Here is a 21,103-nt window from a genome sequence, read left to right as displayed (position 1 = left end):
GAGCAAACAGCTCAGTCCTATCAAGGTGATTTATATCCTGTTAACCAGAAAAAGAAAAAAACCAACACGCACAAGAGACATCTGGAAGTGAAAATTAACTAAAACCAGACCAGCGACATAAACAAGAGAGAAATACAGCCTCCAGATCTGTGTAGCTGAGCCTGATGGATATCACAAACTGGATTGCTTGAGGTTTTTATTTTTAAAAGAACACAACAAATCAGGGAGGATATTTTCCATTTAAAGCTATAACTTCTCAATTCAGGGATTTGTGAGGGCATAAAAGACACACGCGCAGAGGAAAAGAATCATCTACCAACAGCTCTACATGCATGTTGGTCTCAGAACAAATTCAATAACAATAACCATTATTTGAAAATCATTTTGGTTGCCAAAATTCATAACTAATATTATTTACAATCTGGTGTATGACCACCTGTAGGTTTAATTGAATTTAAAAAAAACATACTAACATACAGTCACATAAATAGTCATGCACAACTATTTGGAAATAATAGTTTTAATCTTAATTTTAAAAAAGCTAGTTGACCAAGAAAATTCTCCCCTGTAGCAATATCTTCTTACACTGAGGGCTTTTGCTCTTGGTAGTGAAGGAATTTCTGAGTTTGGTCCATTTCCTCTAAATGTGTGAGAAAGGCTGTAGATGCTCCTAGCTGAAGAAAATCTGATTCTCACCTCATTGTTGACCTTGAAACCACTTTACTATTTTCTTGATTATCTAGCTATGAAATCTTCATCCAAATTGCAGTGGAATCTGCCATCTGTTTGATTCCCCTGCAGATCTGGGCAGAGCAGTTTTATGATCTGCTTCCACACCTATAATATAGTGTATTTTTTTAAAGGTGGCAAACACTACTGATTAAAAAACTGGGGGGATATTGGTCTAGTTTTTCATTTTCAGTGTTAGCAAAGATATCTTCATGGAGCTTTCACTTGCTCATATCACCCCCAAACCTCACCAAAGGAAACATTCGCTAAAATAATGGTCAACTAAGATCAGAAAAGACCAGGTTGTGAATTATATACCATTAGATCTTATGTACCCACAATATTGCCTTCCAAATTCAGAGTCCATAACATTTTTAAGCCCAGAAGTAATTTTCAAGTACCAGACTGGTTTTGAAGTGCTGACAGATTAAAATGCTCTCTTGCTTTACTTAGAAGTTGACCCAGTTTGACAGAAAAATCTTCAGGAGAAAGAAAATGTAGAACTTTGTATTTTATTTGGTACTGCTTCACAGTCTACAGCAATGCTCTGGAGGTCAGTAATGTTATCCAGGTGCTAAAAACCAAATCCTGCATCAAAACTAGAAAGGTGTACCTGGTTCTTTTATTCCTGCATGGAAATGGTGAGATCCGTAGCTCACCCCCTGTGTGACTATTTTGTCCTGCTCCTGCACAGAAATAATACCATGTCAGTAATTCATAAGTATTACAGAGGCCCTTGCTGTGCTTCTGAAGTCATCAGAACCTAGTGAAAACCAGTATATAATTTAGTTTGGTTTTGTGTGACTTGTGCAGTCCTTGTAGCATCTTTACTTATGTACACTGTGCAACTGCCACGTGACAACCTCCCCAAAGGTGGTCTGTGGGATAAAAGATCCTGCACAGGTCTGCAGGCTGGGCTGGGCCTCAGAGAGGACTGCAAAATGCAAGGTGGAAGGAAAACACTGAAATGGAAAAAGGGAAGAGTCAGAGAGACTTCATTTTCCAAATCCTGTACATTCTCAGGCATCAAAGCTATGAATAAGAGACTTGCTGAATTCTTCTGCCCCAGAGTGGAAATTCAACACAAGTGTCACTGGGATGCCTGCAGTGTTTCCCAGGGACTGAAGGCATGCTTTGCATCCCTCATCCATGAGGTCAGCATGATGGCAGGAAGACATGGGATGTTCTGGTACAGATCTGTGACTGTTGACCAGGTCAGAAGCTCCATGAGGAGCTGGAGAGTGTAGGGGGTTCTTCAGAGATCATTTTCATGGTGTGTTGTAGTGCTGACATTTATGCTGTCCCTTTTTTATGTTTTCTTTTGCCATTTGAGATTGAGTATTGAGTATAAGTGACTTTATATCATAAAAAAAAAAGATATTTCAAATGAGTCAATAAACCATTTATCTCAATTCCTAATACAAGCATTTTTCTGTTGGTTGTCCAGAAAAAGAAGAAATGTTAACAGATACAATTCAGGACAAACATGAAAATCATACATTTTAAAGGCAATAAACCGATACAAAACTTTATCAGACTCGAGTATACATGTTGGAAATCACACATCTCAAAGGCAACAAGCTCACACAAAACAATAAACTGACACAAAACTTTATCAGCCTCAACTATACATGTTCAAAAAAGAAAGCCCTACTTGTTTCCATGTTAATTAAAACTCTGAATATCTACAGTCTGAGCCAGCACACCCAGTGTGACAGACCAGTGATGCAGGTGACCTTTGTGACTTATGCATCAGTGACAGAGGAGTGGGGGCTTGCCTACCATGCTCTGTTCTGGGGACAGTGGCACACATACAGGACCTGATCTCCTTGCTCCCAGTGCTTGTTGCTGATACAGCTGTTGGTTTCACCTGCACACTGGGCTGAGCAGGCAGCTAACACAGCAAGGGGCCAGGAAAGCCTAAGGCAAAGAGGAGAGAAGTGATGATGTCCAAAAGCAGTAAGAAAGGGGAAGATGCCCATAAAGAGCCACCTTAGGGGCAGGATGTCAGAAAGTGAAGTCAGAGAGGCACCCCCTGGTGTTACCCACCAGTGGCCACAAGGAGGAGGGGAATCATGAAGCAGATGTCCTGGTGCCTTCCCTGTGTACCTCCCTTGCCCTTCTGTTCTTGACTCCCTTTGCCTTGGATGCATCCTTTTGCTCTGGCTGCTCGAGCATATGGTGCTTTGTTTCCAGTGCCAGGGAGGATTTGTGAACAAGCTCCGTATGCTTCTTGCATTCCTTGGGCTGAGCCCATCTCGGGTGGGTGGTCAGCCTGGAGCACAGGAATGGGCACAGGTATGTCTGTGATGTAGCTACAGAGGTAGCTTAGGCAAAGAGCACAGGTAGAGTGCTCAGCTTAAAAGCTCAGGGAAGAGTGGCCGTTCCCACCATGATTTCTCACAGTGTTTTCTCAAACCTTTGATTCAAGATGTGACACCTGTAACCCTTACCTAAGCTGGCCCCAAGCCCAGGTATTCAAGAGCCTGGGAAGGGTAGGAGGGTGTGTTAGGGGCCTGACAGATGGTGCTTGTTACAGCTGGTAAGCCTGACACAAACTGAGTCCACGAGCGTTTGCTGCTTCTCTGCTTAGAGGAACAGGGCTCCTCACCCAATGGCTTAGGAAATTGTTGTGTTTTTGTGGAGGACACAAGGCTTCTCACTGAAGGAACTTGAGAGAGACCAGCAATGGGTGTCTCCAGGAAACAGTGCTAAGTTTGCTCCTCCTGAAGGAAGGGATGTGGGTGCAAAGCAGAAAAATCCTCCATGAGGGAAGAAAAGCTGCTCATTCAAGAAACAAGCAGTATCTGAGTGAGCAGTTCACATCCACTCCATTCCCCAGCATCACAGGAAGCATCATATCTGCTCCAGAAAAATGGCATCTAAGCTGGAGCTAGATCTTTAATCTGCTCATGTAACAGATACTTGTGTAAAACATGCAACAGGTTGTCCTTAAAAATCAAGACCTCTGCCTGCAGTGGCACTGAGGTGGGCACAGGATGTGCTCTAAGTACCAGTCTTGTGTTCTTTGGTTGTTTGAAGACTTGTTGTCATAGACTTTATCTGCAATGAATTGGTTTTTCTAATGTTATTGCTTATACAGCCTAATTCTACTTGCCAAAACACTAATTTGTTGCAATTTTTTCTCTTTCTATCACTAACTCGCTATAGTAAAATGCATGGCAGCTTTAAAAATCAATCATCTTGTTTTCTGAAGAAGTGAAGAGCCACTGTTTAGAGGAGGAGAAGGAAACCTAGAGAAAACACATTGGCTCAAAATTCATGCCATGTACCTCAAATTCCTTTCACTGTGTGCATGGTCTCAGTTTTCCACCCTGAGTGTGGCTATTTATCAAAGAGCTCTTGGTCTGACTGTGGCCTCTGTGGCGTTCTTCACATTGTCCCTTGTCCTCTGTACTGTGTAAAGTAAAGATTGCTCTGGGTATCCCAGAATATCCTCCCATTTCTTTCATCCTCCCACTGAGAATCAGGTCCTGCCAGTTGTACCCTAAGGTTAGTAGCAGAATTAGCAGGTCCTGATGTGACCCTCATCCTACAGTGCTTTACCTCGTCCTATGCTGCTGTGTCACGCTAACATAACATCCCTTTCCACTGCAGCAGAAGTTCCACACAGTGACCTCCCTCAGCAGCATCCATGTCGGCCACAGTCCATCTCCCTCACACTTGAGCTTTCCCCATCCCTCTGTCCATAAGGTGAGGGCATCCAGGATTCCCGTTCTGCTTAAATAGCTGCATGATACTTTTTCAATATTGTTTGCAAACTGTAACTCTTTGGAGTGGTCTCTGCCAAAAGGAGGGGAACAGTGTTGCTTCAGGGCTCTTACGGCTGACACACATAATCCAGTGTCTGCAGCTGGGTCAGGAGCATTAGGAGCACCCCAGGCAAGAGGCTTGTTAGGGTCCCTCCCCACATACCTACCAGTGGCTGCTGTCAGAGACGATGTAAAGGGCTGGGCAGAGCCTTGCAGGTGGCCAGGCTGACCAGTCTCTTACCCTGCACGGAAAACACCACACAACATGCAGACATGTCAGTCCGTCAGGAGTCGGCATCTGTCACACAAGGGGATGGCTGCACCTGCAGAACAGAAAAGCTGGAGTTTGCTTACTTGCACCTACTTCTTATGCAAACACTTACAGACCTGCAATGACAAGAGGCAAGTTCTGCCAGCACCAGAGAAGAGGCTGAGATTCCTCAGTTCTGCTTGCATTTGCTTCAGGGTAGATGTAGGAGAAATCTAGTGGAAACAAATCATGGCACACTTGAGAAAAGAAAAGGAGGAAAATGCAAATAGTACTGAACACTGTGGTGTTCACAGTTTAAGGTGCAGCTCCACCAGGTTTCTTGACAGAAACTAAATAACAGAAAACCATGGAGGAGGGGGACCTCACAGGTGCTTCTTAACCCTTTACATTGATCTTTCCAGAAGAAGAAATTATCTAATTCCTCACAAGGTTATTGTAAATTACCTACTGACCTTAAGAAAATGCCCAGGTGTTCCAGGGACACCTCCAGGACAGAATGTGGTGCTGTTATTCAGAACTACAAAGAAAGAAAAAAAAAAAAAAAGAAAGAAAGAAAGAAGAAACATAGTATTACAAAACAATTTGACTGACTTGGCAAATGTGCAGGGTTAATTGCCACTTTATTGCTAAGGATGAAGATAATAAAATTGTATGGCTCCATTTTTCTTGCTGTGTGTCAGAACTCCTATCAATTGCAGATGTAATAATGCTTCTCCTGAAGTAATATAGATATGCTCTTTGTGTATTTGTGTGCTCTTTGTGTATTTTCTGCTTTCTGACCTCTTATCTTTTCCAAGTCCTCCACCCTTTCTCTGTAAGTGTTGGTGATCTTAATTTATCCTGTTGTGGTAATTAGTCACAAATGTATTTCTGTTCCATTCCCTTTGGAGAGGACACTTCACAAAGCTTCAGAGTAATCAGGAAAGTCATCACAAGCCACGAGAACTACTTGCCTACAAAATAGCTATAAACTTCCCTTTCAAATCAAGACATGTTCTGAGAAATACAAAAAAGTTATGAAAAGCTTATTTATATCGATATTACTGAAAAAAAAAGCAGATACTACGTGCCTGCTCTGGAGGGAAGCAGAATAATGGAAACCACACCCTCCCTCCTGCCTCCACATAGTTGTGTGGCTTTTGGGACAAAGCTGCTCAAGCTTTGGAAGTCATGCTGCAAAGGATCAAGAACTTCATTGATCCTATAGCAAGTAACAATCCAGGGGCAAAGGAAGATCACAGAATGGTAGAGATCTTTCTTTATTATCTAAAAATTATTATAAAACAGCACTGAACCAAACACTGCAAGTGGATATATCTAGTTGCCATCTGGCTTCTGGAAAGACTGAGTGTAAGCTTTTCCTCAGTTTTGTTAATCTCTGCACAAGTTTTGATCTTGTAACTGGTTATTTTGTGTTGTTAAAGGTATAAAGTTCACTGTTTTTACCACTTTTTTTTTGCCTAAACCTACTTCTTTTGATCCTTACTCCCTTGATGTCTCTTTTTGGCCTACGTAAGAGCATACATAAACTGAGCATAGTTCATAAAGCATGATGTGCTTCCTATAAAGCATCCTAAGACTTTCTTAAATGGTCTAAGGAAGTTTCCCAGTGTTACTACTCCTTTCTCTGCAAACATGTGCTGCTTGTTCATCAGGTTAGGGTGGTACTATTTTCTCAATACTGCAGAGCCATCCCACAAGCCCGTTAGCCTGAATTGGTACTGAACATACATTTCATCCTAACTCATACCTGTTACAAAACCACTGAAGCTGATGACTCTGTTTGTTCCCTTATACCTGTGCTGCAGGAGACTGGACCTTTCTCATCAGTTGTTATCAATGGGCATAGCTTGATTGACTTTGCCAATACCGCACTTGTCTCCTTACAGGGTCTCTTCTGACAAATCATTCTCTGACACTGACTTTGTAACCCCCCATCTCCTCCCTGGGGACCTATAAAGTCTGAGGCATCTTGGGAAGACACATTTCGGGGCCTGGGCCATCACTTGATGATGCACCTGCCAAAAGTTTGCAGCTACTGGTTACATAACAAACTAACTGCTGTGCAAGACCTCTGCTTTCTTAGAGCTGAATTCCAATGAGGAGATGTCGGTGGGACCCGTACAGAGTTGCCTGAACTCACTGAGATACACAAGCACAGCAAAGTTATCAGGCAATTGTTTTTTTTCTTCTGCTTTCTGTGTTTTGTGAAAAAGATTTGTCTTTCCTCCACGGTGGACTGACACAGGCTGTGGGGTTCTGCCAGCTGAGGACAGGTGCTGACAGGACACATGGAGATGGGAGGACTCAGAAAAGGACAAAAAACCCCTCAGAACTTCACTCTCCAGGGAGGATGAAGTGAGTGTGGATTATGAGCCAGAATGCTCAGTAAAAGGCAGCAGAGGTTGCAGCCTTTACAGTCAACAGCACCGTAGTGAATCTGGGAAAGGCCAGAGTGGGTATGAAGAGAACAAAGCACCATATTTCATATCACCTGCTGCAGTTGCAGAAGGGTGTGAGACCTTACCACGCTTGATGCAACGGCTATTCACATCTTTCCACCACTTTTCCCAGAAAGTTTCTGTTTAACCATCAAATAGCTAAGGTCAGATGCAGGTAAGGATGGAAGTGCTCATTTTCACTTTCTACAGTACAATGCTCTCCTGTTGTGGGATGAGGGAGCTCCTTCTAGACCAATGCTGTGCACACAGAATTATTCAGACAGGTGATATTTCCTGTGCATTATGAAGAAATAGGAGCTTATGGGCACTGATCATAAGCAGAATCCTTGCAAACTGCTAGTGTATTAAAGAAATATTTTTCAAATTACACAGTTAGGCAAAAAATGTTCTATTTTGAAAAACTACAAAATGTTCTCTCTGCAGGGAGATGTGAAGAGTAATTATGCTCCCATCTTTGCAAACATGGATTACAGAACTGAAAATGTATTTTGCTTTACAAAAACTTGCTTTGATTTTGTTCTAGTAGTACTTGAGAATCTGCACTCCCAAATCTGCAAAAAGAAAATAAAATATTTTAAAAAGGTAAATGTGTTTCCAAGCCACACATGAAGGCTGGCAATTGTTTGATAATTCTATTTAAGCCTAAAATATTTGATGGCTTGGTGCTCTTGCTGTATTTTAATGGTATTTGCTGTAATCAGGCAGATTTATGTCCAGCTCTGTTCAGACATTCTCATTTTTAATCCAAAATTTGCCTCTTCATCCAGTAAAGTATATGCTGCTTCAGTGTATGTCAGAAAGCAACTCAGAGTCTTCGCAGAAAGATTGTAGGTTCAAGTGGAGATAACACGGAGTCTCTTTTTCTCAATTGTCTGGACATAAGTCCCACTAGGGACTGACATTAATGGGAAAAGGAACTGTATTTCCTTACAGGGACATTTCTCCTTGTACCTCTGTTTTCTCTCTGGTTCCCTGGTGCAAAACCCTCTGAGTTTTTACAACACTGTCAAGGGAGGCTCTATAAGCACTTGTGCAGTTTAGATCCCCAGCACATCCTTCTGAGAAGACTCAGGAGATGAATCTCAAATTGGGCACTAGAAGACAGAGTGACCTAAAATCACAGGCTATTGGCAGAAATCTTGAGTCTTCGTCAAAATCAGCATCTACCAAAATAGCCATCCATGCTTTCTGTTGGCTGGATATTTAAATTCTGATTGATATTATAGTTTGTTTCACGCTTTCTTAAAAACACCTGAAGGGGAGGGGAAGTATAACCATACCTACTGAAATAAATGGTTGCTGTCCCCTGGCCTGTGACAGTAGCATTTATCTTTTCTACAGCCCATGTGAGGGGAAGGGAGAGAAGTCTCCTGCTCTTGCTTAGCTATTTTCTGTCAAAAAAATCTTAGTATAATTTTTGTACAGTGAATATTTATAACTGTTGTTACTGTCAATATAATTTTTTGCAGTTACTGCGCTTATTTACATTTTAATGTAAAGTCAATAAAGATTTATGCACCTGTCATCTGAATTTTCCACAAAAGCAGTGATTGCTTAAAACCCCCAGTATCTCCTGCAAAATACTCCCCCCTCAAGCATCTTTTAGATGCCTTCATTGTTTTGGAAAATAGTAGGCTAACCAAGTCTTAAAGACATAAGTCAAACCCAGCAAAATCTTGCAGCAGTTTTTATGTCAAAACTTCTGCATATTACAAAAGCACTTGCTCAGGAACCATTTTTTTTCCCATATATTATTTTAAACACTATCCCTTGAGCAGCAAAGTCTGGTTTATCACTTTGGTTCATCTCAGATGCACAAAGTACATTGCTTTTGTAGCTTGAGGAAATACGCTGCTTAGCGTTGACCTTGTTTAATGCAGTGAAAGGTACAGTTCAGAGCCCTGCTCTGTGGAGTGTGCAGGCACACCATTCAGGAGGGCCATGCTATGCTCCAGCATTCACTCCCATTACCCTCCTCCAAAATGTGAACTACAGAAAAGGAAACCTGAAGTCATTCCCTCTGCGCCTGCCCATGGTCTTGGCGCAGGAGTTCGGGCTGCCAAGGCACGTGTGTGCCCTCATTCTGGCTGTAGTTTTCCTGAAGGCAGCCACCCCACAAGCCTTTTTTAACTCTACCCAGAGGAGTCCAGTGAGTCCCACACCACTGTTTTGCTGCAGCAGGGGCTCTGCAGCATCAGGTCCCTTTCCATTCCCAGACTAATGCAGTTATTTCTCTGCTGTCCATCCCTTGCTGGATTTTACAGTGGGCTGGTGGCTGCAGGGACAATAAGGAGAAGCCAGCTCTCTCCAGAGATCTGTTCTCTCTCTGGGGTGTACTGTCACTCCAGGCAGAGTTGAGCCAGGTCTGTTTCAGCTGAAGCTCAGGGTCTCAAAGACATGTAGAATTGCAAGGTTTCTGATCATTTTAGGCTGGGGTTCAATGCCTTTTTAGGATAGAGTTGAGATTTGAGGGTGAGGTGAAGCCAAGGTTAGGGACCAGGCTTCAGAAGCATCAGAAGCATCTGAGCTTCACAACCTGCTCATTCATAGATCATAGATCCTACTGTCTCAATTCAATCACCTGCACTGGAGCTGCAAAGAGGTACGTCACAGGCGCAGGGCTGGAGGAGCCCTGGCCCCTCAAATGGCTTCGGTGCAGAGCTCTTGCTCTTACACAGCCTGGCTCACCCAGACTATGTGGCTGTAACCAGAGCACTGTCAAAGCTGTCCTACATGCCCTTGCTCTGGTCTCCAGATTCTTGCAGCTTGCACACAAACACACATTTTCATCGTGACACCAAAAGATATTTTCTCCCGTAAGGGCAATTCCCTCTCCAGTTTCGACCATCCAGAGCCCCCCTCCCCAAGCCCCTAAGCACCCCAAGCAACGCTTCCGAGCACCTTCCCGAGAAAAGGAGGAGGCCGAGGGGGTTCTTTCACTTCATCTTTCAAAACCTTCAGCCGCCCTCCCCCCGCCTCACCCGAGATATTCCAGTAAATTACACTCCTCCGGGGGTAGATCCCTGTGCCCCGCGGCCACCGCCTGGCAGGTGATATTTCAGCCCCCTCTCCCCGCCGCTCGGCGGCCCGGGGCGGGGGTCCCCAAGCGGCAGCAGGAGGCGCGGTGAGCCCGGGCCCCGGCGAGCAGGGCGAGCCTGGCGCTGAGCTGAGCTCACCTCCCTCCGCCCCCCCCCCCCAGCTCTCTCCTCCCTCCCCCTCCCCTCCCTCCTCCTCCGCCTCCTCCCGCGCCCAGCCTGCAGCCGGGATCTCAGTATTATGGCATCGAGGAGAATGGAGACCAAACCCGTGATAACGTGTCTGAAAACTCTCCTCATCATCTACTCCTTCGTTTTCTGGGTGAGTGCGGAGCGGCGCGGCGCGGGCACACACCGACCACCCGGGCACGGCCCCGGCACTCCCGCGGCCCCCACCTGCCCGGGGCGGGGGGCGGCGGGGTCTCCGCAGCGCGGATCTGCCGCGGATGCACCGCCGTGCCGTGCGGGGACGGACTGTATCCGCCGGAATATATATGTGTATACTCATATATGTGTATTTATATACACATATATATTTGTGTGTATTTATATTTTTATATATATGCACTTATATATGTGTATATATACATTTATATATATACGCACTCATATACATGTATGTATGTGCACATATTTATACACACACACACACATACATATATATATATTTAAAGTAATGTTTTTTGCCTCTTCTCGCGCCGAGCACATACCCCCCGAGCCCCCACCGGGGAAAGTTGCAGAGGTCTCTCCGACAGTCGCCTTGGCCGCCCCCCCTCCCCGCTGCTTCCCTTGGCCAGCCGGACCGGGGGTGGGGGGGCTGCAAGACGGCCCCCGCCCGTGTCCCGGCTGCTGCCACATCCCTGTCCCACCGCGGGGCCCGGAGGTGCCACCTCGGTGCCCCCCGGTCCCTCCCCGGTGCTCACCTGGGCTCAGCGGGTGCTGCCCTCCGCCGCCGCCCGCGGTACCCGCCGCGGTATCCGCGTTTCGTAACCGGGCTCAGGCTCCCGCAAACCATTTTCCTGACCCAGATGCATTAATTGAGTTGCCGCGATTGACTGACGGGGGAGCCGGGCCGTGTTTTTCAGGCGACCCCGGGGGCTGGGGGATTTCGCAGCGTCCCGGCCTGTCAGTCGGTAGATCCCTGGCAGGAGCCGCGTATCGCGGCGGCGATCGGCAGATTAAAGTCCTTTTAATGGCACGCGGTGACAACACACGATAATGGCCCCGCTGTGCGCCGTTAGAGACCGTGATCCGCACATCATCGATACCGTGCCCTAAGGCGCATTTGTCACTTCCTAGCAAGGGGAGCTGATTGTGCTTTATCGGTTTAGTAGCTTTGTGCTGTGAATAGTGCCTGCGAAACAGGGTGACTCAAATTTTCATCATTCTGCTTAAAAATGCATTCTAAACAAAGAATTGCTTATTCATGGCAATAACGTTTGACAGCGTTATAGTGAACACATTACTTCAGCTGTTTCAACTTTAACAGGTTTTTTTTTAAAGCATAACCAAAATGCATTTTGCTAATCCATATTTACAGCAGTACCTCTGTGTTATTGACTCCCCTTGCTCCCCGGTGTTTAACGTACACCCCCTCCCCCTTGTTCTTTAACAATTTTGGCGGTAGCCGCAGCAGATGTATTTGATGACTGAAATGGATAAAAAGCCAGAATCATCTGTTTTGTTTTTGTTTTTTTTTTTGTTGGCAAGTAGATCCTTCACGCTAGTCTCAAGGAGGTAGGTTGCTAAGTTTATACACTTACCACAATTTCAAGACTCATCCTTTCCAGTCCTCAGTTCTCAGTGGATCTATAAGAAACCCCTCTTCTTCCTGTGATGAATGAGCAATTGCAGGAGCCCTGGCGAATTCAGGGTGTCTTTTAAAATTGTGTCTTCTTTTAAAAGTGATTGCTGTGTCTGCTGTAGCCCGAAAAAACAGAGGACTTAGATCGGCATGTCTGTTGAGCTAGCACATTTCACCAGCGCTAATCTCATTAAAAAAGAGAGAATTGTACATTGAGCCAAGCAGCTGGCTAAGGGCATTTGTGCTGTAGGCTGTCGTGATGCCAGGCCAGGTTGACAGCTGGGACCTTGTAGGGTAAATAACACAGTTGAACTCTGGTCTGGGCTCCAGCAACACAGCTGTGCTGGTGGGATGCTCTCCTGCAAATTATTTTATTCTGAACTATGTGTCAGGCTCCCGTGTGTCCTGCTCTTCTCCAAGGGCATGGCCCACTCTTCTAGTTACTTAACATTTGGCAGCCCTCAGAGTGTTTGTCTGCTTATCATCTTCCCTGAGCCCAGAAAAGGAAGAAGAAATAAACAGTTGGAGACACAATCCTGCAACCATGAGCAAAGGAGAGCGAACTATCCCACTTGCTCTTTCATCTGGTTTCTCAAGGCACCAACCTATGGAAACCTAGGCAGGTCTCAGTGGGGGAAGACAGCAAAGGACTTTTAAAGGTCCAAAATATTTGACAGCAGACCCTAAGTCTTCATTAGTTCTTCCATGCTAAATAGAAGAACAAAAACTAATTCACGTTTGGCCCCCTGCTGAGCTTTAAATCCAAATAACATAAATTGGAGCAGGTTACAGTTATTGCCATGAGTAGAGCAGAAACCTAGTTCACTTTGGCCGTATGCTCCTTTTCTTTTTGCAGGCAAGTCTGAGAGCTGAAAGATGCATGGACTTGCCTCAACCCTCCCTCCATTATTTTCTAGGATGCTTTTTGTACTCTCACAAGCTGCTGGTTCCAGAGCCAGCGTAACTTGAATTTGGTCCCTGTGAATTCTCAGAGCTGAAAATATGGCAAGGATTCTATTGGAGGAACTATTTTAAAAATTTATTTCTTGGACTGATCTAAATACCAGAAGGAAACCATGCCAGCACCACAAATGGTTGGTTTGTAAATTTTCATTCTGACGGCTTTCCCACATTTTTGGAGAGGCTGCAAGCTGATTTCTGAAGGAGAAAGCCCGGCGTTGCTTAGCTGCAGTTCGTATGGATTTTTTTTCTAGCTGTGGGGATGGAGTTGTGTTATAACACAGGGCACAAAGTTGTCCTGTGACAGGGTGGTGTGTGGTGGCAGCCCTTTGGTTATCAAGCCAAGTGTTTATGGACTCCGATGTGAGGGGACAGGGGGAGAAGATTCTTCTGTGCATCCAGTGAGCTGTTTTGAACCATCATGAAGGACTTCTCTTCATTTACATTGTTTATAAAATAAGAAAATCAATGTACACAGAAAGCTCGTATAACAAGTGATTGTCAGGGTTAAATATGAATTGCATTTGTATCAATGGGAGAGGTGCATACGAGTGAAGGCTTTTAGTATGAGCATTGAATGAGGCTCCACTGACTACATGGGAGCTGCAGGACCGTAATGAGGAGACATGGTTCATTCAAATTTCATACTGTCTAGCTTGTTCCTCTCCAAATAGGTTTTATTTAATGGTATTTGTTATTTTGATAGCTTCCTCTCCTCCCCCTCACCGTACTTCCCAACTTCTTTCCGTAAATGTATCAATATGGTAAAAGAATTCCATAAACAGAGATAACAAGCTTTTTATGTGCTCATATGTATTGTTATTCATAGAACACATTAAGTGCCTAAGGTTACCACTTTTGGTCCTTAAGGGATGTAGTAATAAAAATTCAACAGCCCTTTTTTTCCTAATCAGAATTCTGTACTGAATGCATCTGATTTGGAACTAGAAGATTAAAAAAAGGTGATAAAAGCTCTGCTTGGCTGTTAGCTATTTTTATTTTTTTTCCTTTTGGGTATCATAAATTGCTTGCATAGAAATCCAAGATATAACCTGTCTTGTTTTTAAGAGAAGACGAATTTTGGATTAGAATTCAAAGTGATTTTTTTTATATATAGGAGAATGAAACCTTGAAGCACCTCTCAGTACCTTGTAATTATCTAACACTTAAGTAACCTTTTGTCTTAAAACATGTGTATACTTAATACTTCATTGTAGCCTTCAAAATATATTTTGTTACCAAATTAACTGCCTGCCTGTATGTGTTTTGGAAGGAGCTTTAAGGGTGCGTGCATTGGTCCTTAAAGTCATACGGCTGCAGAAAACGGGTTTCATCTTCCATGCAAAGCTTCTTGTTGCCCCAAATAGGCACCGTAGCAAAGTGATTACCTTCCAATTTTAGGCCCTGTGAGACACTTGGCACTCAAATGAGTGCTTTGTGTGTGCTGTACTGCTGGTATTGGGTTTTCTTGCTGTTCATTAATGTAATAAAAGCATAGAAGTAGAGTTTCCACACAGATATTTTTCAAAGGTGAGTCACTGATCTGAAGAGCACCTTCCAAAGTCAATGTTTTGGAGACTGCATTAGGTTCTTGGAACTTGGCTTGTCTTTTGCAATGTGACAAAATCTGAACTAAGATAGTTATTTGCAATAGTGGTAGTTTAGATTTCCAAGTTTTTATCGCTTTGAAAATGGACCTGTGCATCCTGGTAGGACCCCTTGGAGGTTGGCAAGTGGCAGGAGATCCGTGGACTGGAGTGTGGTGGGACAGGTAAGTGTTGCTTGGCTGTGAGGCCACAGCCAGTGCTGTGATTTTAAACCAGGTTGAAATTGCATGTTTTCTTGTAGTTCATCTTCTTTTAGCCAGTTCCTCTGGTGGCTGCGGTGTCACTGGTGTGGAGGTCAGGGGGTCAGAAGGTGGCCCATGAAGGATGACGGGCTCAGGCCCTCTCTAGCATGGGGGGCACTGGGAGAGTTGGTGTCTCCTTTGAATCCTGCTCCCCTCCTCCCCCCGTTTCCATCTTCTTTCAGGCTTCCTGAAAAGGAGGTCACTGGTGGGGGGCTGTGAGTGGCTGTGGTGTTGGGGCAGGCAGCTCCTGATCCTTGTGCTGTGGTGGTAGGGTGGAGACAGCATTCACCCACCATTCCGGGAGCTCACAAAGCCATTTTCCGGGAAATGCCTGAGACAAAGAGCAAGTGGCCTCCCCTGTAACACAGATTTATGGCTCCACTGCTGACCCATCTTCAAATGCAACCTTTTTAGCCATGCATTATAATATGGGATTAAATTTGCGTGTCCCTTTGAGTTACTAGTGGCATTAGTCATCTTCGCTATGAGTGTCCAGCTGGGTTGCTGAAATTACTGGTTTTCTCCCCAGAAATTCTTTGCAGTGCTCCTGCATTATTTTCTGCATGTTTCTGGTCTTTTTAATACCTCTTAGAATGCTTATATTCATTCTTTAAATTTTTTTTAAAATATCTGTTAGCAGATGGTTTTAGAGGAAATATTTTGGGAAAAATTTAGCTTTCCCATGTGGCTTAGATTGCTCAGTCTTTTGGTGGTTCCACTGACTGCAAAGTCAACATCGCTATACTTTTAGAAAGAAATGTTATTATTCATACATAGTTACCTGAAATTAAAAAAAAAAATCACACTCTCAAAAATGCAAAAAATCCCCCCATTATGATGGATTTGGAGTGCTCCGTGGTTTAGGCACAAATCTCATGCAGTTACCTCCTTAAGTCAGTCGTTTCCTGTTCTGCTCACATAATGATATACATGAAAGATTAAAGATAGCAGTGTTTTCTTGTGAGTATAGCCCAAGGTGAATTCTGTTGGCTAAATAAATAACTGGATTTAAAAAACAACAAATAAAGGCTAGATGGTGTTTTAAACCATAACTCCAGAGTCAGCTTTCTAAGTTTCCTCTTGGGATATGTACCCAACTTGGCTTAGTTTTGTGGTGGTTTTGGTGGGATTTTTTGTTTTTATTACAATGTGGTACAAAACCCCCTTGATGACAGTCCTAACAGATGAGATCTATGCCAGCAGGGCAGCTCCAGACAGTGTGGGTAAACAGGGAAGATTATAACTTTGATGTGTGTTCCATACCTAGTGCTGGGGCTGTTGTTGCCAGCATGCAGAACCTCTACCTGTTACCCCAGGGTCACCTATGGGTGGGATGTCACAGGGGAAGCTTCCATGTGGCATGGATTGTGCCTTCAGACATTTCTAGGACCTCACCCTGTTCCCCTCCTTGGCAAGAAATTGGTTTTATGAGTGTAGTCAGTTTGCCTGACTACAGTGGATGCAGTTTTTGCATTGCCAGTGCCCACTCACATTCTGAAAATTGTGTGTTTATGGTACTAATTAGCACTGTACACCTCATTTAAATGAATAATTGACTTTGCTGTTGGCCAAATGCTCCTTCTTTTTTATTTGTGTAACTATGGTTATGTCTCAGCAAAGTACCTGCTAGCCCTTGACGTTGGAGTTTGTATCTGGACAGTTCTCTAGTTTGAGGTTAGTAACTTTTTCGCATTAACAGGTTGGTTTGGACTGGTGAAGAGGGACAGTGGGTGACTTGAAGTATTTCATTTGTATTTGGGAAGACACAGGATGCATTCACAACAAGCAGTGGCAGAAGCCCTTGCTTTTTCCAAGGGGATGGAGGTGTGGGGGAGTACTGCTGTATGTGTAGTAAACACTTGGCTGTTTAGCATCCACTCCTGTTCTAGCCACCGTGTTGTGTGGCCTAAACAGTGTAAATAGAAATTCTAAGGAAGGATGCTGGGGAGGCCTTGCTATCACTTTTCCATTGAAACAGCAGTAGAGTCTTTTTTCTTGGATGCTGGTTCATACCAGCCATGCTTGTCAAGGAAACGGAGGCAATTATTGTAGGTAAACCAAGGGAATTTAAAACGGATCCAATAATCTGATTTTATCTGTGGTTCTGTGACTATTTATCAATTCCTTGTGCTGTCAGGGATCTAAATTAGGTTACCTGGTATTGTTAGTTGTCTCCATCTCTGGATTTTTATCATCATTTCTTCGGTTGTTGTAACTGTCCTACAAATTTACATGCCAATGAGTTAATAGATGAATATCTAGAAAGGCTCTTTGTGCACTGAGCTTACAGAAACATCTCCTTCAATCTTTCACATGCATTTTAAGCCCAGAGATTCTTGTTACATAGATACCAGCTTTACTGTAATACTGAGTCTGTTCTGCAACTACCAAATTTGCAGTTTTCAGCCCTCAGTGTCTTGCAAACCTTGGTGACTGAATCTTTAGAATAAAATGCAAGACTACAGAGGTGACTGTAGGGAGCAGATAACAGATACTGTAAGGCTGTTTTTATTTACATGATTTCTTTTACATGATTATTTCTTTTGGCTCACTCAATTAATATTTAATCATCTCTCAGAGAATGCATCCTTCACTTTGGTAGAACGTGCTTCTTTCCATCTTAGCTCTCTTTCACAGTGGTGGGTAGATGGCTTATATATATATAACAGTTCTGGGTTATGAGAGGGAAGTATTTAAATTTCTCCTGTACTAAAGAGACTCTGAAGCGTGGCACACTTGTGTCTTACAGGATTATCATTACTTCATAGCTGAGTTGGTTCTTTGAGCTCTGGGAGTAGGCCACAGGATTTTTAGGAGCTGTAGTAAAAGAGTGGAAGCAATGCTGCTAATACTAATTTTGCTGTAATTTCCATGTAGTGTTTTGCAAGATGTTTTCCAGATGTTCTGTTTTCATTTATGTGGTTCTGGGGACAGTGTTAAAATCTTTAATAGAAGCAAGCAGCTCCCCTTCCCTTTCCGTTTCTTACTTTACTCATCTCCCTGAATTTCTGTGCTGAGTTCAATTGGTGGCTGGTCACTGTGTGATACCAGCAGTGACTCCCTCCCAGAAGTCAAGCAGGGTGCACCACAAGGCAACAGCCTGGGCTGGGAAGAAGGCTGAAATTGTGCCTTGCCATCATTTATTTCTGAGAGTTATTTGCTGTGAGCTTTGAAAAAAGGTTGGGTTTGGTTTAGGTTGCTCGTGGATTAGGATGGATCAAAAAGAAATGTTCCTTTTGGTTTTTTTCACATTCAAGAATTTTTTTTTAAGAGTTTATTTGCTAGGAGTGTGGTGATGTGCATAACAAGGTGATGGATTTAATCTGCAAAAGTCTGTGGATCTTGGGAGCAGACCTGAGGAAAAGGTTGACATGCTTACATGGTGCTACAGAGAAGGAGAGGAGAAAGGGAAACCCTGTAAATATCATAGGAAAAGAAGCACTTACATTTCCCTAAAACTGGGAAGGGAAGGAAGCCCCTGCTGTATGACCCATATAACCACTGAGTGCCTTAATGCCTTTGAGCAGAAATGATCAGCTCAGACCTGATGATGCCATGGGATTGAAGTTGTCAGTGAAGCTGACAAGTTCTTCAGGATCTTGTTCCTGACCAGATTACAGGCACTGCTTTGAAGAATGCACTACACAGGAGCAGCAAATTGCACTGAATTGCACCAGCACAGTATGTTTGTAACTCACTCTTAGCACATGAGAAATTCTTATTGCGAGGACCTAAATACAACCCCTGCAACTGAAGACTCAGCTGCACCATGCTGATTTAATGATTTGATAAGCTTTAAAAACCTTTATCATTTGGACAGTTTCTGATGGGTTGGCCTCCATCTGGCAACAAATTTGAAGTGTTTGGAAAACTCCTTTTCAGCGTTTTTGGCAACCGAATATGAAAAACTGCTCATTTAGTATATTTCTAATAATAAATGGGAGCTATATCACAACCTGAAATTTTTGATGGAGGTAGTCTTCTCAGGGATGGAAACTGTTGGTGACTGGGGTAATCCTAAAAAAAGAAAGTTTTCAAAGAAATGAGAATTTCCTGAGTATGCCAGATAATGTTGGCGTTCCTTTTTATAGCTGGACTTGGAACCAGGTCAGTTTATGGCATCACCGGTTGTGTCGTGGCATAAGTTGCATCAGTTCAATTGGGCACCACCAAAGCTTCAAAGTTGTGTCTGGGGTTTGGGGACCAACCAGAGGTGAAAATCTGTGGCACAATCTGAGGAACTGGGGTCTGCAAGCCCACGCACTCTGCAAGGATAAACACCTGGATTGCATTTTTTTTTTCCATTTTAGAAGATAACACAAAGGTGTGTGGCAGTGTGCAGCTTGCCTGGCCTGTCCAGGTGCTCTACTCTGACCTCACCAAAGAAAAGGTGAAGGACACTGTGGCAACAAGTGCAAGTCAATTCCAAAAGCTATTTGAGATGGATGATTGATGCAAGCTTCCTACAATGAAGGTGAAGGGGGAAAATCCTTTGATTTTTGCTGTGTTCCCTAATAGTTTCCTGGCCAAAGCATTTTCATTTCAAATAGCTATGGCCACCACTGTATCAAAAGGCAGTCAAAACACCAGAAACGTGTCAGGAAAGTTGTGGCTTTCATTCTTGCAAGAACAGATAAAGATAAAAGAGAGGACACTTTCCAGGTATGCATTAACAGAAAGAAGAACAGGTAGAAACTCAATCCTCCTGTATGCATTTCACTTCAATAGTACTTAACATCTAACTGTCTCTAATTAGGCTTGGAATGGAAACATAATTAAGAGCATGTCACTTCTGTTTCTCTTTGAAAACAAAGAGGAAACAAATACAGATAGGTTACCCTCAGGACCTTGATGCTCTTCCTGATGGCTGCATCTTATGGCTGGGATCATTTTAACAGGTGCAGCTGCCCTGTGCTGAGTGTAGGACTTGCTGCTCTGCGTTGTGCACTGATTGCAGACAGAGGGTATTTTGATTTACCTGCAAAATAATGTCTTACAGGAAACCAGCAGCTGATATTTTTGCATGTTTAGAGATTCTCTCTTTTTTTTTTTTTTCTACTTCCTCTGGGTTTACAGGTTATTTATGCTATGGTAGAGCTGCTTTTTTGTATAGCTGAGTCTTTGAGTCAGCCGACCCAGTGTGGAGTTGCTAGTGAATGCTGAGATCAGCTTAAGTGTTATCTGGAACTGAGTTTCTCTTTCCAGTTACTTCAGGAAAAACTGATGAGTTAAATCATGCAGATCAAACAACCTGGAGGCTTAAATTGATCTTTCTTGTCCCAGAACAATTTATAGACCATCTATGCATCACCTGCAGACCTCAGGGTTTTGGGTTTTTTCTATGTAAGTGAGGTCTATAAACTCCTGAAGAAAGAACCAGGACCTTAAGATGCTGGGAAGCTGATTGTCAGGAATGTTTCAGTATTATTTCTTGGAACATAGAATCCAGGCCTCAGTGTATTCCTTGCTTCCTGTTCTCACAAATCAGGAGTTGATGCAAAGGGATTGAAGAAGGATTTTCTAATGGAAGGTCACACATTTTAGAAAGGTAAAAAAAGCAGTTCACAGGGATGGCACTACAGGTTTATTTCTGTCATGGCAGGTAGGACTGGGGACACTCATGGCCTTTCTAGGAGGCAGCATGACTTTGCTGCATTTACTGAGTATGTGCAGGATCCCTGTTTCAGAACACTTGTGCAAAATTCCCTGGCAGGATGGGGCAACTGTTGTTTCTGCCCATGATCTTGTAAATAAATAGTTTCTATGGGAAAATACTCTTTTTTAAATCTTTCCCCTTTGGTCTCCCTACTTCAAAATGATGCTTTCACTGAGCATCCTCTGGGCATGGAAAGGACAGCTCAGTGCACTCTGTCCTCTGCTCAGCACTGAATTCACCCACCCTCAGCTGTGTTTACTGGCATGGTCACCAGAGGTATATGCAAGACAGGACCATGGGTCCTTGTCCCATCCAAGGTGGTCCCTGCCACAGCCAGGGGACAGCCAGCAGCCCTCTGGACAGGATAAGAGCACTGCCAGGCTCTGCCCTGGGGCACACAGGTGTGGGGTGGGCTGTCCCACTGTGCTCACCAGCTGGTGAAATTACAAGCTGCAGGAGATGTGCTGGACCAACCACTGTGGGTAATAGACAGTATTTCATCCAGCACTTGTGTTATTTTCAACTGAAACCAGAAACAAAAATAAAACCTCCCACTTCCAGGAC

At 43.7% G+C, this 21,103-nt stretch overlaps 1 protein-coding gene and 1 long non-coding RNA gene across 3 annotated transcripts in view; one reads left to right on the top strand and one right to left on the bottom strand.

Moving 5' to 3' along the window:
• Positions 1-208: 208 nt before the first annotated feature.
• LOC116782273 lies at positions 209-11,590 on the bottom strand. Its single transcript, XR_004355191.1, has 5 exons — positions 11,194-11,590; positions 5,226-5,290; positions 4,886-4,985; positions 4,670-4,744; positions 209-3,004 (listed from the first exon to the last, which is right to left on the bottom strand). It is a non-coding gene; the product is annotated as an uncharacterized LOC116782273 (long non-coding RNA).
• TSPAN7 (tetraspanin 7) overlaps positions 5,528-21,103 on the top strand; it is a 99,635-nt gene continuing 84,059 nt past the window's right edge. Inside the window, exons 1-2 of one of the 2 annotated variants that reach the window (XM_032678685.1) lie at positions 5,528-5,532; positions 10,496-10,592. In XM_032678685.1, coding sequence (XP_032534576.1) covers positions 10,512-10,592 — 81 coding nt within the window. In that variant the 5' untranslated portion in view covers positions 5,528-5,532; positions 10,496-10,511. Of the gene's footprint in view, positions 5,533-10,465; positions 10,593-21,103 lie in introns of those variants that run through there. The other variant, XM_032678684.1, reaches the window with a different exon arrangement.

Source organism: Chiroxiphia lanceolata, chromosome 2, assembly GCF_009829145.1.
Source record: "Chiroxiphia lanceolata isolate bChiLan1 chromosome 2, bChiLan1.pri, whole genome shotgun sequence".
In the NCBI taxonomy this organism is placed as follows: domain Eukaryota; kingdom Metazoa; phylum Chordata; class Aves; order Passeriformes; family Pipridae; genus Chiroxiphia; species Chiroxiphia lanceolata.
This window is presented reverse-complemented; position numbering and strand designations above follow the sequence as displayed.